Raw genomic sequence first — 14,925 nt, 5'->3', positions numbered from 1 at the left:
CCGCATCCTTCGGCCGGTATAATGTCTGTGCTGCACTAAACCCACATATCATCACCTCTAAATATCACTTGTCTGATTCAATTCAGCCTCTCGATTACATGGATGTACCTGCTGGGTTTAATGGAGCTTCTCCTGGATCCACAGCTGTACAACCCATGGGAGCATTAGGGCTGCTCATCTCTATTCTTTGCCTCATCTTTAGCTGTGCAGTTGCCACCAGCATCAAGAAAAGGAAGAAAAAGGGTGAATTTCCACTTAACTACAAATCACAGTGCAAGAGATGCACATGCTGGGAGTGAGAAACCCTCATAATTCTCCTGTTTCATAAATAAATCAGATACTCTTCCCCATTTCTTGTAGCGCAACAAGCACCAGCTGTCAGCCAAGGTAACGTGCTCCACACAAAGGCTTCCTGCAGCAAAGACAGAGATGTAAGAGGAATCCTTAAATAATTCAATAATCAATGCACAGCTTGCTCATCCTGGCACTTCGATACTGACAGGAGGGAAAAAACAACCCACAAGTGAGGCATCCATCCTAGCATTATCCTATTTAGGGCTCAGGGGTAGGCAGAGGCTCCGGGAGCAGAAATGATGGATCTAATCAGGTTTGCAGGATGCAATCCAGTGTGGTGCAATGAGGCTCAGCTCCCAGTGCTGTCCAAACACTTCTTTGGCTTTTGGCAAGGAGCTTATCATTGACTTTTGGGGATCTCTTGGCTCAGGAATGGGTTTTAAGCAGACAAACATGGATATAGAAGGTTCAATCCATGACTCCTAAAGCATTACCATTGAGGATGAAGCAGGGAATGCAGCAATCCATGGACATTACAAGTAGATTAGGGTAGATATGAGCATCACCTACCCAAATGGTGTGCCAGAGCACTGAGCATCAGCCCTGACACAAAAAGCTGATGGCCACCACTTGGGATGTGATTAAATATCTGCTAAAACACAGAAATGGAACAAGAAATGAAGACTGAGCCTTTTTAGCCCCATGTTGGGTCCTGTCCTTAATGCAAATGAAACAACTCCAAAGGAAGACAACAGAGCCATCGTAAGATGGACAAATCTGGAAAACCAGGGAGGGAGAAAATAAAACCAGGAGGGTAATGATTTAGGATGGGAGCATGCAATAGTACTGTCACACAAGACACACTCCATCAGTTCCTAGGAAGAGGGATTTTGCACTGGTGCCACCCGGGGAGCTCCCATAACCACTCTCAGTCTGCCAACAGCAGTCAACCCCATCTCCAAAAGCACCTGAAGGTGCAGCTGAGACCTCCCTTGTGTGCAATAAGAGGCACAATGGAAACCCCCTGCCCTTAGCTACCCAGAAGCAAAGAGCTTGGGTGTTTTCCTTTAAATGTTCTGCATGTTATACATTAGGAAGACAGGACTAAGGGAATGACAACTTCTCTGAGCACAGCTTGGGAGGGATGCAGGTGCCAGCAGGTCCCTATAGCTGGGCAACACAGCTAAGTTGTGTGCTCCCATCCCCTTCTTGGATTTGGATGCCAGAGAGGGACTCTTCATCAGGGACTGTAGTGATAGGACAAGGGGTGATGGGTTCAAACTGAAACAGGGGAAGTTTAGATTGGATATAAGGAAGAAATTCTTTACTGTAAGGGTGCTGAGGCACTGGAATGGGTTGCCCAGGGAAGTTGTGAATGCTCCATCCCTGGCAGTGTTCAAGGCCGGGTTGGACAGAGCCTTGGGTGCCATGGTTTAGTGTGAGGTGTCCCTGGCCATGGCAGGGAGTTGGAACTGGATGATCTTAAGGTCCTTTCCAACCCAAACCATTCTATGACTCCGTTTGAACACACAATGAACCAGCTCAGGGCATTAACTCAGAAGCAACATTTTCATGGGGTTTTCTTCAGTGTTTTGCTGGTTTAGCCCCTGCAGGAGCTTTGTCCCCCGGTGAAGGCAGAAAGGTGTTGGATTTGATTCATGAAAGATGAGCCCCAGCTGATGAGCAGGAGAGCTATGGAACTATACGACAGATGGAGGTAACCAGGCATTTCCACTCGATGTTTCCTACCTCTGAGGCATGCAGCCTTTTCAAGCCCACAGAAGGCCACAGTTTGAATGCCAACATACAGTGCTGATGAAGGGCAAAATAACAACCCAGGCCATACACACAAACGTAAATTGGAAGGGATGTTTTTCAGCCTGGCTCACAAAGGCTGTTTGAAGAAGCCTAAAGGCAGTCACATAAATTGAATTCTTTTACCTGATTTTATTCCTGGGGAAACAAAGCAGGATTTTTTCACCATCTGTGCTAAAAATCTCCTTCACTTTTCATAAGCAACCTGTCAAATTCTCTTTTGGAGTTCCAGCTTCATCTTTTCGTGCTTTGTTTCTTTACTTCAGGCTCCTCCTCTCTCTGCCATTTCACAACCTCACCAAAAGCTAGCCTGCAATTAGTACCGCTGTGCAAATAGACATGGGACTACGGTAATCTCCGCACCTATTCCTGCATAAACAGAAATGGTATAGTGCAAAGAAGTGCTGAATCCTAGTAAAAATGCGTTCTTTCCCCATGTAGTAGTGATCTATACTCATGTAAATGCAGTTTCCCCAGCAGAAACATGCCGTGCCCAGGGTCTGCATTAGCCAAAGTGGCGGTGATAGGTCCAGACAAGCCCTACTACTTAAAATACCATGTCTCATCTCCAGAAACACTGAATGAAAGGGGGATAACGCTGCTTTTCCATCACTGCCATGCCAGATCTGAGCAGCACTGCCCTATTTACACACTGCCTTTGCTTACACACCGAGGGTTGTCTTGGTTACTGAGGCAAGGGGTGCCGAGGGGAAGTGATTTCGCAGCTCAGTCAATAGCATCTAGAGGGAGTTTGTGATATGACCGCTTAAGGGAGAAGTGGGCTGCTCCAGGGGTGTGTTGGAAAAACCAGTTCCTGGGAGGAATGGATGCTAGGGAAAAGTATAATGGAAAACAAAAAGACCTGGCTATGATTGTGATGCAATCCAAAATGTCTTGATGCTGGGTTTTGCTCCTTAGGTGCCAGCCACGAGGGTGCAGAGATGCCGGGATACAAGTAGCATCCTTCCAAAAGGACAAAACATACTCCAGGTGTCAAAAACAATCTTGAGAACATGAAGTACCTGGGATTATTTTGTCATCAGGAAACAGGTAACAAAAGGATTCATGGAATGGTTTGGGTTGAAGGGACCTTAAAGCTCATCCAGTTCCAACCCCTGCCACGGGCAGGGACCCCTTCCACTAGAGCAGCTTGCTCCAAGCCCCCGTGTCCAACCTGGCCTTGAACACTGCCAGGGATGGGGCAGCCACAGCTTCTCTAGGCAATGAATCCTACCAGTATTTATTAAAACCCAGCAAAATCATCCATATTCCATTGCTTGCTTCATAGCTTTGAGGACTCCAGGTTTGGCTCCATGCATGACCACCCTTGAAGTGGAAACCCAGAGCAGGATGGTAATTGCAGCCACTTGCTTGGATTCCTCAAGCCCCTCTGTCTATTGTGTTTGGATCCATCCAAACTGCTGGTGGTCCATCTGAGAGGGGAGATGGACCAGTCTCTGAGCTGCACCATACGCTCCCAGCAGCACAATACCAGCCCCATCTGCTGTAACTCTCTGGAATTACCAAGTGCATCAGGAGGTTTGTTTCTGATGGTTTCTCCCTAGGTTTTAATTGAATTTACAAGATAACGGCACCTTCAGCAGGATGAGGAATGACAAGAGCGTGCATTTTAATCCCAAATATCACACCAGCACAGCTGGGTGAAGTTCCAGAAGGGCCTAGAAGTTAGAGACCTCAGAGGACAACTGGGTTTATTAAAGGACCAGTAAACAAATCTGGCTAGAAAAACCCTAACCTAGAGGTTGCAAACCTGGCAGGGGGTTGGAACCAGATGATCTTAAGGTCATTTCCAACCCTAACTATTCTATGATTCTATGATTCTATAAAGAGTGGAGTTTTTAGGTTGACACATGATGATAGAGATAGGGACAATCATCACTGCTCAAATCACAGGTGTAGTTGGCAGACCCAGCCAAGACAGTTGCCTTGTTGGGTCAGGATATGTACGAGTGTGCACTGTGGATGCCTTCAAACTGTGAGCTTGGGATGCCATTACAGCTAATGGGTTATAGCTCGCTGGGGACATATTGAAGAGACTTGGCCTTCAGGAAGCGACCAGAAGCCAGACCCTGAACATCAATCCCTTTCACACACACCAAGCCAGAAAGCTTCAAAAGCCAAATCCCACCAAATAATTACCAGCCATTGCAAACAAAGCAATAGATACAGCTTGAGAAAGCAAGTTGGACCTATTTTAGGGTGATGGGGTGGCTGCCCCATCCCTGGCAGTGTTCAAGGACACAGGGGCTTGGAGCAAGCTGCTCTAGTGGAAGGGGTCCCTGCCCATGGCAGAGGTTGGAGCTGGAGGAGATATAAGGCCCCTTCCAATACAAACCACTGTATGATCTGATTCTATGCTTTCTTACATTAAAGTATCAAGGAATGGTGGGTGGGAGGATTGCCAGTGGGATTGGACTCCCATATGGATGTCCTGAACTCTAGACAGGACAGAATAAGACTGTAACTAGACAGCAGCTTAAAGAATAAAACCATAAAAGAAATAAGCTCTGCATGATTTTGGCACAGCAAATAATTCCTGTTTTCTTGGTATTTTTTATTTTCCTCATGGGTATTTTATTACGTGGATACACTCCATTCTGCATACGCTGCATAGGGAGATGTGGCCTCCAGAGGGGTTTTGTCTCACATTTTATCCACTTTATGATGAAAAGGGTTGAATTACATATGGGGTTTATTAAATGCTACTTTCAGTTTTGCTGTGGGTTTGCAAGGTGAAGCGTGGCAGAGATCTTGATCTAGCAACAGACAGAACTGGTTGGTGTTCATATGAAAACCTAAATGCTATGAAGGGAAATTAATCCGTGTGAAGAATGCTCAATAATTGCCATGTAGCCTTAATTTTGAGACTACAAGAGTATTGTCACATAGATAGTTAAATTATGCCTGTGTTTCTGTAAGGAATGGGCTGGAAATCAGCCTGGATAAACAGTTAATGCCTGCATTACGTTTTGCTGGAGGCAAATGTTGTTTAACTTCAAGCATCTCCTTAATGATAAAGGCTGCCTGTCTGTCTCACACCAAATCTACCCTTTTTATGGGGTCAAGGGGCAGTAAAATGCCTTTACAAAGTGATTTGCAGATCATGAAAATGCAGTGTGTGACCTTAGGAGTCATTTGCCAGCAAAGGTGCTGGCAATAAAACGTCTGGCTGTGTGTTAGAAGATGCACATAAATTGCTCCTATTGCATTAACACTGATTGCGCAAAAGGGTTCCGAGTTGTGGTGTGCAAATGATAGGCAAAGCTCTGTCCTAAATAGGTGTTTTTCCCAATGTTGAAAGCATCAGCCTTTGGCTCTTTGCTCTTCAGCATGTAAAATGAGCCTGGATTCTGGTAAAGTGACTGGGAAAGGATGGAGGGCATCTGCTGCTTGGTAAAGGAGTTGGGCAAGAGCAATACTATGAGGATGTAAGGTTAAGGCACACCAAAGGACCATCTAGGATAGCATCCTATCTTCATCAGGGCCCCATGTGGATACCTAGGGCAGAGTGGACAAGTTTGGAGAGATACTTCTTTAAAATACTCTTTCAGTCCAAAAGTGAGGGGACATCAACCAAATCTGGTAGGGACTGGGTTCAGCAGAATGGAAGTGGATAGGAGACCTGGAGACGTAAGGAAGCTGGGCAAGTGCTTGGAAAGCAGGGACTACATTAGGGACTACTAACAAAACGTATCACAACAGGCTTGGGAAATCACCAAAAGTGAAATCTATAAAGGAAATCAGCTGAAGGATAGGAAAGTATTGTGAGGAAATCATAGACTCATAGAATAGTTTGGGTTGGAAAGGACCTTAAGATTATCCAGCTCCAAACCCCCTGCCATGGCCACGGACACCTCACACTAAACCATGGCACCCAAGGCTCTGTTCAACCTGGCCTTGAACACTGCCAGGGATGGAGCATTCACAACTTCCCTGGGCAACCCATTCCAGTGCCTCAGCACCCTCACAGTAAAGAACTTCTTCCTTATCTCCAATCTAAACTTCCCCTGTTTCAGTATAATCACACTGTCCCTTGGTGCTCACCAACAGTCAGTTTGGAAACAGAGCAGTACCAGATGGGACAGACTTGGTCTGAACAATTACAATCATTTAATGTATGTTCCCAACTTAAGCACACTGTGACTCTGCTCAGAAATGTATAATAATTCCGTTAAGGAACCCAAGTCCTCCTGATCTATTGCTGGTGACGTTTTCTCCTTTCGCACAAGTGCCTAATGGAGAACGAAATCCTTGTGAACCTTTAAAGTGGACCTTTCCCCATTGCTGCATTCCTCTGGCAACGCCACCTCCCTTATGCAGTAATCAACAAGAGGGACTGGGGAAGGAGAGGAGGATGGATCCTCCATATCAGCGTCCCATGCCTGCAAAACTCACATCCACCTGGATGTGGTCAACAGGGGAAAGACAGTTCCATTACACTGCAGCAGCCTAATGCACAACCACTGCACGAGCCAGTCTGTACTGCTGATGGCTATAGCAGCATCTGTAAATATACCCAGGAGTGGCAAAATGGAAGTGCAAAAGCATCAGCATACACATTCCCAAATCCCAGTCCACACTTAATCATGCTGAAAGCCTCAGTAGAGGTATCTGAACTGCTGGCTGCCTTGCCAGCTTATCTCAGGCTATTTCACACATAGTATTACATTTTCTCTGCTCTTAAACAGATTTTAATTTCAGAACAGTCTCCTTATGTGTACTCCAGCAAACATCCAAATCCTCCTTTGGTTTTTGGTTACATTTATAAAACAACCAGAAATAGATTTACTCCTCCAAAATTCTTACCAGAAATATTCCTTTGAGATTGTCATTTCACCGAAACCTAAAATGCATCAGGAAAAACATACAGAATCCTAGAATGGTTTGGGTTGGAAAGCACCTTAAGATCATCCAGTTCCAGCCCCCTGCCATGGGCAAGGACACCTCACACTAAACCATGGCACCCAAGGCTCTGTCCAACCTGGCCTTGAACACTGCCAGGGATGGGGCATTTACCACTTCTCTGGGCACTCTGTGCCAGCCCCTCAGCACCCTAACAGTAAAGAACTTCCTTACATCCAACCTGAACTTCCCCTGTTTCAGTTTGAACCCATCACCCCTTGTCCTATCTCTATAGTCACTGGTGAAAATCGCCCCCCACCCAGCACCCTTGAAGCCCCCTTCAGACACTGGGAGCTGCTCTGAGGTCTCCAAGCAGCTTCTCTTCTCCAGGCTGAACAGCCCCAAATTCCTCCGCCTGTCTTTGTATGGGAGCTGCTCCAGCCCCTGATCAGCCTCGTGGCCTCCTCTGCACTTGCTCCAACAGGTGGGTGTTTTGCTACCGCCTCTTAATAAAGCAAAACTAAACTCACCCATTCATATAACAACCCTCACTCCTCTTCCTCTATGTTGAGATCAAACACATTAAGGTTTCAGTGTACATACTTTGGGGAAGATGGATCATAGAATCATAGAATGGTTTGGGTTGGAAAGGACCTTAAGATCATCCAGTTCCAATCCCCTGCCATGGCCAGGGACACCTCACACTAAACCATGGCACCCAAGGCTCTGTCCAACCTGGCCTTGAACACAGCCAGGGATGGAGCATTCACAACCTCCCTGGGCAACCCATTCCAGTGCCTCAGCACCCTCACAGTAAAGAACTTCTTCCTTATATCCAATCTAAACTTCCCCTGTTTCAGTTTGAACCCATCACCCCTTGCTCTATCACTACAGTCCCTAATGAAGAGTCCCTCCCCAGCATCCTTGTAGCCCCCTTCAGATCCTAAGGCATCAAAAAGCAGGAATGAGTGTGTTTCAGACAGACTTTGTCAGGGCAGGGTATCTCCATGCCATGATATTGCTTGCTCTACCTTTAGTTGACATCATGCAATTTATATTCCACAGGCATAGCACTGCAAGAACATCTCCCTTGCCTGCAGCTTCATTTTCTGCACACAGCTACCCCAGCACTTTAATTGTCCCATAAATTTGATGGAAAGGATTTGATGCAAAGAGCTGTTAAAAAGCCAAATGTCTTGAGCACTGCAACTAATGAATGGCTCCCAAGGATTCCTGTTTCAATCTATATGCAAATGTGCCCTTTGGTTGGCTTCTGCAGGACTTTTCATTGCTGCATTACAGCTATCCAGGGATGCCTCAGACTCATAGATCAGGCAGATACAAGGCATAAATGGGAGAAGACTTAAATTATTCAGTGTTTATGAGAAAGAGAACCCAAACAGTGGGCTTACACTTTGCTTTTTAGGATAACATGATTACAGATCAGCCCTGGGAAGACCTACAGGAACGCTGGTTTCCTTCCCCTCCCCTTCTTTGCTGACAAAACATACAGCACAACGAATCACTTAGCAAAGCTGAATGCATGTTATCCATTAACAACGTATGTCAGGTCCAGGTAAACCCAATGCTCACAAAGCCCAGCTGGGAGATGGCTGTGAATGGACTGAAATAGTCTCTGCTCTTCGTACTCCCAGCAAGGGAAAACATCTCCTGGAGCATCAAACCCAAGTCTCTGTAAATGCCAATGGTCACAAGATCTATTGATGGACTGCACAGATCCCTTTTACCTGCAGTGGAATGTGAGATTCTGGTCTTAGAAAGAAGATTTAAGCTGGAGCAGGTGAAGAAAGAGCTGCCAGCAGCATGAAAGGGCTGCAGAGCTTGGTTTACAATGAGGAAAAGAAGGGTTTTGTTGGATTTTTGTCACTCCTAAGAGTAGTAAGGAAAGGGATTGCTCCCTATACAAGCCCCTGAGAAATGGCAAGAAGGAGAAAGGACAATTTAAGTTAAAACATAGTCCTGGTACAAGAACAAGAAGCCACAAATACCCTCAGAAAGCACAGACATGAATATGTTAAGGACAGTCTCATTCATGCAGAACGCATCATGGCATTGGGATGGAACTGGGTGATCTTAAGGTCCTTTCCAACCCAAGCCATTCTATGATTCACCACCAGGACAATGGTGGCCTCAGCAAAGCCCTCTCCTTTGAGCACCAGGCTATGTGGTGATCTGCATCCAGGGCCACCACATCCTCCCGGTCTCCACTAAAACCATCTCTCCTTTAAATAAAAGGCAGAACATGCAGGAACGAGCTGTGGAGCCAAATGACTTGTCAGGCTGCCAAGGCAAGAATTTAGGAAGCCCTCCTTCTCCATCTTCCCTTTCTTTGTGCATGGAAATGGGCTTGCCAGAAGCAATTTGCTAGTAACTAAAGCTGATAAGCTTGTCGCCCTGCAGGCCCCTGCTGGGGAACAATGTTGGCTTTTCTTCCGAGTTACTGGGTGGAAGACACAGGGCAGGAGCTCTGTGTGTTTTCCCCTTGCTCAGAGCCATGCATTGCCCCCTGGGCTCAGCTACTCAGAGCCAGCCCCGGAGGGACATCCCAGGGTGAGCTGTTTTGATGGGAGAGGGGAAGGGATGCAATGCCACAGGATCACCTTCAGAATTCCTGGATTTATAGTGGAAAAAGAGGGACAGAACACATCTATTCCTGCTACTTGCAATTAGGCACCACCATAAACAGCAGCTCTTTGGACTTCAGGGAGCAAAGTGGTTGAAGTGTGACTCCATTTGGACCTTTACATGGGGTAAACTGGTATAAAGTGACCTCAGGAAGAGCCTGTATTTGCCAACAACTGGGAAACCTTATTTCATTATGGAGGGGCCCTTGCTCACCTTATCCATGATGCAGAGAGATATGTGCAGTAAGCAACAAGTTCTACACAAACCTATTTCCTTGATTTCGGAGGTGGAACTGGATGATCTTAAGGTGCTTTCCAACCCAAACCATTCTAGGATTCTATGTATAGAAAACAACTGAGTATCTTCTCTAAAAAAGCCTATAGGAAGCTGAACACACACACTGAATGTTAAGGCTTTGCTGTTAAGGGTTCTTGTAATACCTGCCTAGAGGTGATGGGCTGTGAACACTCAGGTGATAGAAGTGCATCAATCACAAATGCCTCCAGGTTTATTCTCCAGCATCCAGCTTTCAGTACAGAAATAACACTGTGTTTTACCTTCCACTCTAGAAATAACCTTCATCTGCTAACATAGGGGCAGCATCACTCCCGCTTTGCTCCAGGTTTACTGCTGTAACACCGCAGACATGTGAGCTAAAAGCCCAAGAACTCAGCCCCATTTTCACACCAAACCAACCACATCCTGAGGTTTTAGGGACCCAGATCCCAGACTAGATCCTGGCACTGGCAAATCAGCATCTAGACGGATGGCATAAAGTCCTTTGAGGATGTTGTCGGAGCCATTACCTTGTCCCCTTTACTGTGAGTTATTTTCACAATAGCAGAAGAGGTGGAAGAAAAGATTGATGTCCCTGCACCACAGCTCTCCATTCACATCTATCTGTTAAGTACCTACCCTAGGTGCTCAGGGCTTAGGTAGACAAAGGAGAAACACATGCCCAGAAAGGAGATCGATCCTACCCTCTGACAGATAGGAAGGAAATCACTTCAGAATCCTCCTTTCCTAGACAAGACACTTTGATTTTAGATAAATAGGAGCATGGTATGTGAGATTCAAGGTCTGCAAAGGGTGAATTTCGACCAATACATGGAAGACTATGAACTTGAACCTGAACCACAGAGGGGTAACCACTGACAGAGAGATACTACAGGTAGCCTGCAGAGATACCATAGTTGTTACAGGGTTATTTCTTAGAGCCACAAATGTCATTCTGAGCTTTCCAACTCATATGTGAGCTTTGTTTTAATTTGCACACCCATTTTCCTTGGCATTGCAAACTACATCAGAGTTCGTGACACGAAGCCAACAAACACCTAATCACCCCTCCCAAAGCACAGCCTGTTTTTATTGGGCCACAGCTCCTGATAGGGCAGAGAAACAGGGTAAAGAGCATTTCATTGCTCCATGAGATCTTGCGCATTACTTCCATGCTCAAAGTTATCCTCAGCTCTCCTTGTCACTGATACAAACTGATCCCACTTGAGTGGCTTCAGTGGTCCAGCGTTTTCTGCCCAGTTGCAGCCAAAAGCATCTTTGCCAAGACAGGCACAGAGTTAAATCAAAACGTGGTGGGCAGATTTGCTCCATCACCTCAACGCTTGACTGTGCTGACATACCCGAGTTTCAATCTGCAGCCCCAACCCAAGCACTGTCAGTCCTCCCCATGTCCTCATAGCAATGAGACAACCCAGAAGCTGAGCTTAAGTGAGACATGTTATGCCTAGAGACAGGGAAAACACTATGATCCAAAACCCTAAATTATTTCAGAATCTACATGAGACTTTACATTCAATTTATCAATTCAATTGCTTCTTAAACACACAAAAGGATTCCATTTTTACACTGCCCAAGCAGCCCTGTTCCTGGAAACTGAAAATCACCCCTGTACTACATCACCCTTCGAGGCAGGCAGTAAGCTGTGTTATTCTGCACATCCAAGACTCACCCCAGATGAGAGAACAGAAGTGGAACATTACATGAGGTTAAGCTGGACTCCACACACAGAGCAATTATTTCCTCTAAGCCAATCAAGGATTAAAGCTAATGAATATCTCTGCATCTTGTAACGGTCCTTTTAGGGAAACAGAAGAGGATCAAAATAGCCTGATGTGACCTTTCCCACCCAGAAATAAAAGACTTTCATTAGTCCTTCCTGACGAGAGGAATGCTTCGCTTACCTGCCGTAGAATGACCATGGTTCCTGTCCAAACACATCAGCAATCACCAGGAATGGACCTGAACCAAAATAAATCAGCAGTTAATGAACTGAAATCCTTATTCATAGACCCAAGCTCAGGCTCTGCCCCAACCCTAAAGGGACAGATGCAGCCCCTAAGTGTGGAAGACGGAGCACTTATACACCCAGTGCTTTCGTAATACTAATTCCAGACAGCCAGAGACAATCCTCTAATACATCCAGATTAATTCCTGCACCGTGGTGAGGCTGGGAATGGAGCTGCTTATGCAAGTCATATTTTGTAAACTGAGTCCTACAAAGTTATCCAAGGATTAACCTGACAAACAGACTGATACTGATTTATCACTTGTGTCATCGGGTCCTGTGGTATGAATGAAAGCGCATGGAGAAGGGGAGCCCTGTCCTTACAGCTCACAAGACTGTGTGGATTAGCATCTTGATGTCACAACTGCTCTCAGGAGAGGAAAGGAAATACCAAGCCCAAACAGATTGCAACTAATACCTGGATTGGAATGAGCGTATCCACACTCTGCTCCTGCCTGTTGTGCAAACCATACCTATGTGGGATTTACATGGGAAAGCACCACGCTGCTCCAGGGTTTGTTCCACTTCATGGTGCTCCCTGCCTTAAATGGGTTTGGTGCGCACGAATGAAAAACCCTTTCAAAGGACTGAAGTTTTGCAGTGTTTAATCTCCAAGTCATCCTTGCTACAACCAGGAATTGTTGTATTTATGATGTGGATCACGCTATGGTAAATGCCTTAGGAAGCAGCAAAAAGGCACTCTGTCTGAGAGGCACAATCCCTATGAGATGCTGGGGACATGAAGGCTGGTGAAGGCTGATCTTGCAGGACACGGGACATTCCCCTTTACAGTGACAAGGTAGTCCAGACTCATCATACAAACCTAAATATTGTGTTGCAGGTTTTAGCCATACTTCTTGGTTTTGTGCTTTTCCCATTAAAAGAAGAACATTTCTTGCAGGGACAGGAGGGAATAGCAAAGTCTTTCCACTCCCCTCAACTTTCTCCAGGTAAAATGTCCCAAAGAGACACAATATGGGACATATAAGGAAGAAGCTCTTTACTGTGAGGGTGAGGAGGCACTGGAATGAGCTGCCCAAAGAAGTGGTAAATGCACCATCCCTGGCAGTGCCCAGGGCTAGGCTGGACAGAGCTTGAGGCATCCCTGCCCATGGCAGGGGGTTGGAACTGGATGATCTTAAGGTTCTTTCCAACCCAAACCATTCTATGATTCTATGACTTACAATAATGGTAATAATGAGAATAGCGATAGCGCCCTGTGTCAGTGTCCCAGCACAGTTTACTGATGGCGAGGAGAGTGATCTCTCTTCCCCACCAGCAGCAACTGCACTCATCCCATTCAGTAATGTAGGACTTAGTCTTCGGTGCTGATCCTGCTGGCTGAGCTTTCTATAGCTTCTCATCTGCAGTTGGAACCACATCCTAGCTTCTAGAAAAGCAGGATTTATCTCTGTTATCTCCTGCAGGGACTGCAGAGGCTCAACAGCATTTCCCATTATTCCCCTTTTCCTTGCCACGCTGCCTGCACCACCTCTACATTTTACCAACCTCATATTTGAAGGCAGATATCTTCCCCACTGACAGCTGTAGCAGTTTGCCATCTAAGTGACTTCACCACCTTAATGAAAACATCCAGATGCTGAATGATCTATATGATCCCTCTGCCTTGCCCAGAAAAGGAACTGGTGTCCTAGGAGCAGCCAAAGCATCACTGGTCATTAGGAAATACTCACTAGACAGATACTGGCCACAGACCATATTTAATGGGTTCATTTTGCTCTCAGATTCATAACTGGTGGAAAATCATTCATCCACTTTAATATCTGAAAGGCTGGGAGGAATTCTCCTAATTCTCAGTTTCAGAATCTCCTCTGGAGCATGTTAAATTATTCCTCTTAATTCATATGGCTTGCAAATAACTTTCTCACCCTGCCAAGTTGTGAGTGCTGAGGCAGACTGCCAAGGATGCTGAGGAGTCTCCTCCACTGGGAACAGCCAGTGAAAGCTTGGCTTGACCTAAAGCAGGCGATGGGTGAGGTTCTCCAGAGGTCCTTCCCAATACTGTAACATGATGATTGTAAGGGCAGTGTTGAACACTGGACTGGGAAGCAGTTTCAGTTCCTTGGCTGAAGGACATCCGCTATGGATAAGTCATCTTATGGTTCCTTGCCTCAGCTTCCCTCTCTGAAAAGAGATCTCACCCAAGAGGGGAGCTCCTAAGTATTCCAGTCATTATGGGCCTGTTAAAAGGGACTGTAGTGATAGGAGAAGGGGTAATGGGTTCAAACTGAAACAGGGGAAGTTTAGATTGGATATAAGGAAGAAGTTCTTTCCTGTGAGGGTGGTGAGGCACTGGAATGGGTTGTCCAGAGAGGTTGTGAATGCTCCATCCCTGGCAGTGTTCAAGGCTGGGTTGGACAGAGCCTTGGGTGCCATGGTTTAGTGTGAGGTGTCCCTGGCCATGGCAGGGGGTTGGAACTGGATGATCTTAAGGTCCTTTTCAACCCAGACCATTGTATGGTTCTATGACTCTAATCAGCCAAATGGCCCATGTGAGTTTGCTCCATTGGGTGTCCAAGTTGCATAGGAGATCTCTTGCCACAGGCTGGACTAGAGCCACAGGTTCAGGTCTCAGAACTGCTCCTTCAGGCATTCATCCTTCTGCTGCTGAAGCAAAGCACTGTCCTGTGGCTCCCAGCATAAAAACTACCCTGTATGTGGACATCCTCCCACAGCAGGGGGTGTGGAACTGGATGATCTTTAAGGTCCCTTCCAACACAAAACATTCTGTAATTCTATGACCCTGCTCCTCCCAGCCTGTGCTGATGTTGATTAAGTGTTGTGCCAAGTTTCAAAGAGTATTTAGATACCAAACACACTCTGCTTTTAAAGAGGACTTGGTACCCAGAGCCTGTTGCGTGGTTTCAATTATCTATTTCCTGAAGGTCTAGCCTTCAGCCCAAGCCACCACACTTGCTCTCCTTCAATGCTCTGTAAGTCCCTTCGTGATGCTGCAGCAGGAGATGTTGTACATAATGGGCAGC

General features: G+C 46.1%; 1 protein-coding gene across 6 annotated transcripts in view; it reads right to left on the bottom strand.

Annotated features, from left to right (window-relative positions):
- The window catches only part of MYO7A (myosin VIIA), a 107,265-nt gene that overhangs the window by 75,521 nt on the left and 16,819 nt on the right, over positions 1-14,925 (bottom strand). For all 6 annotated transcript variants that reach the window (XM_062639051.1, XM_062639054.1, XM_062639053.1 and 3 more), the window contains exon 2: positions 11,817-11,874. In XM_062639051.1, coding sequence (XP_062495035.1) covers positions 11,817-11,834 — 18 coding nt within the window. In that variant the 5' untranslated portion in view covers positions 11,835-11,874. The remainder of the gene's footprint in view (positions 1-11,816; positions 11,875-14,925) is intronic.

This window comes from Pezoporus occidentalis, unplaced genomic scaffold (genome assembly GCF_034315485.1).
Source record: "Pezoporus occidentalis ecotype Australia unplaced genomic scaffold, CSIRO_AGI_Poc_V1 ctg6, whole genome shotgun sequence".
NCBI lineage: Eukaryota > Metazoa > Chordata > Aves > Psittaciformes > Psittacidae > Pezoporus > Pezoporus occidentalis.
This window is presented reverse-complemented; position numbering and strand designations above follow the sequence as displayed.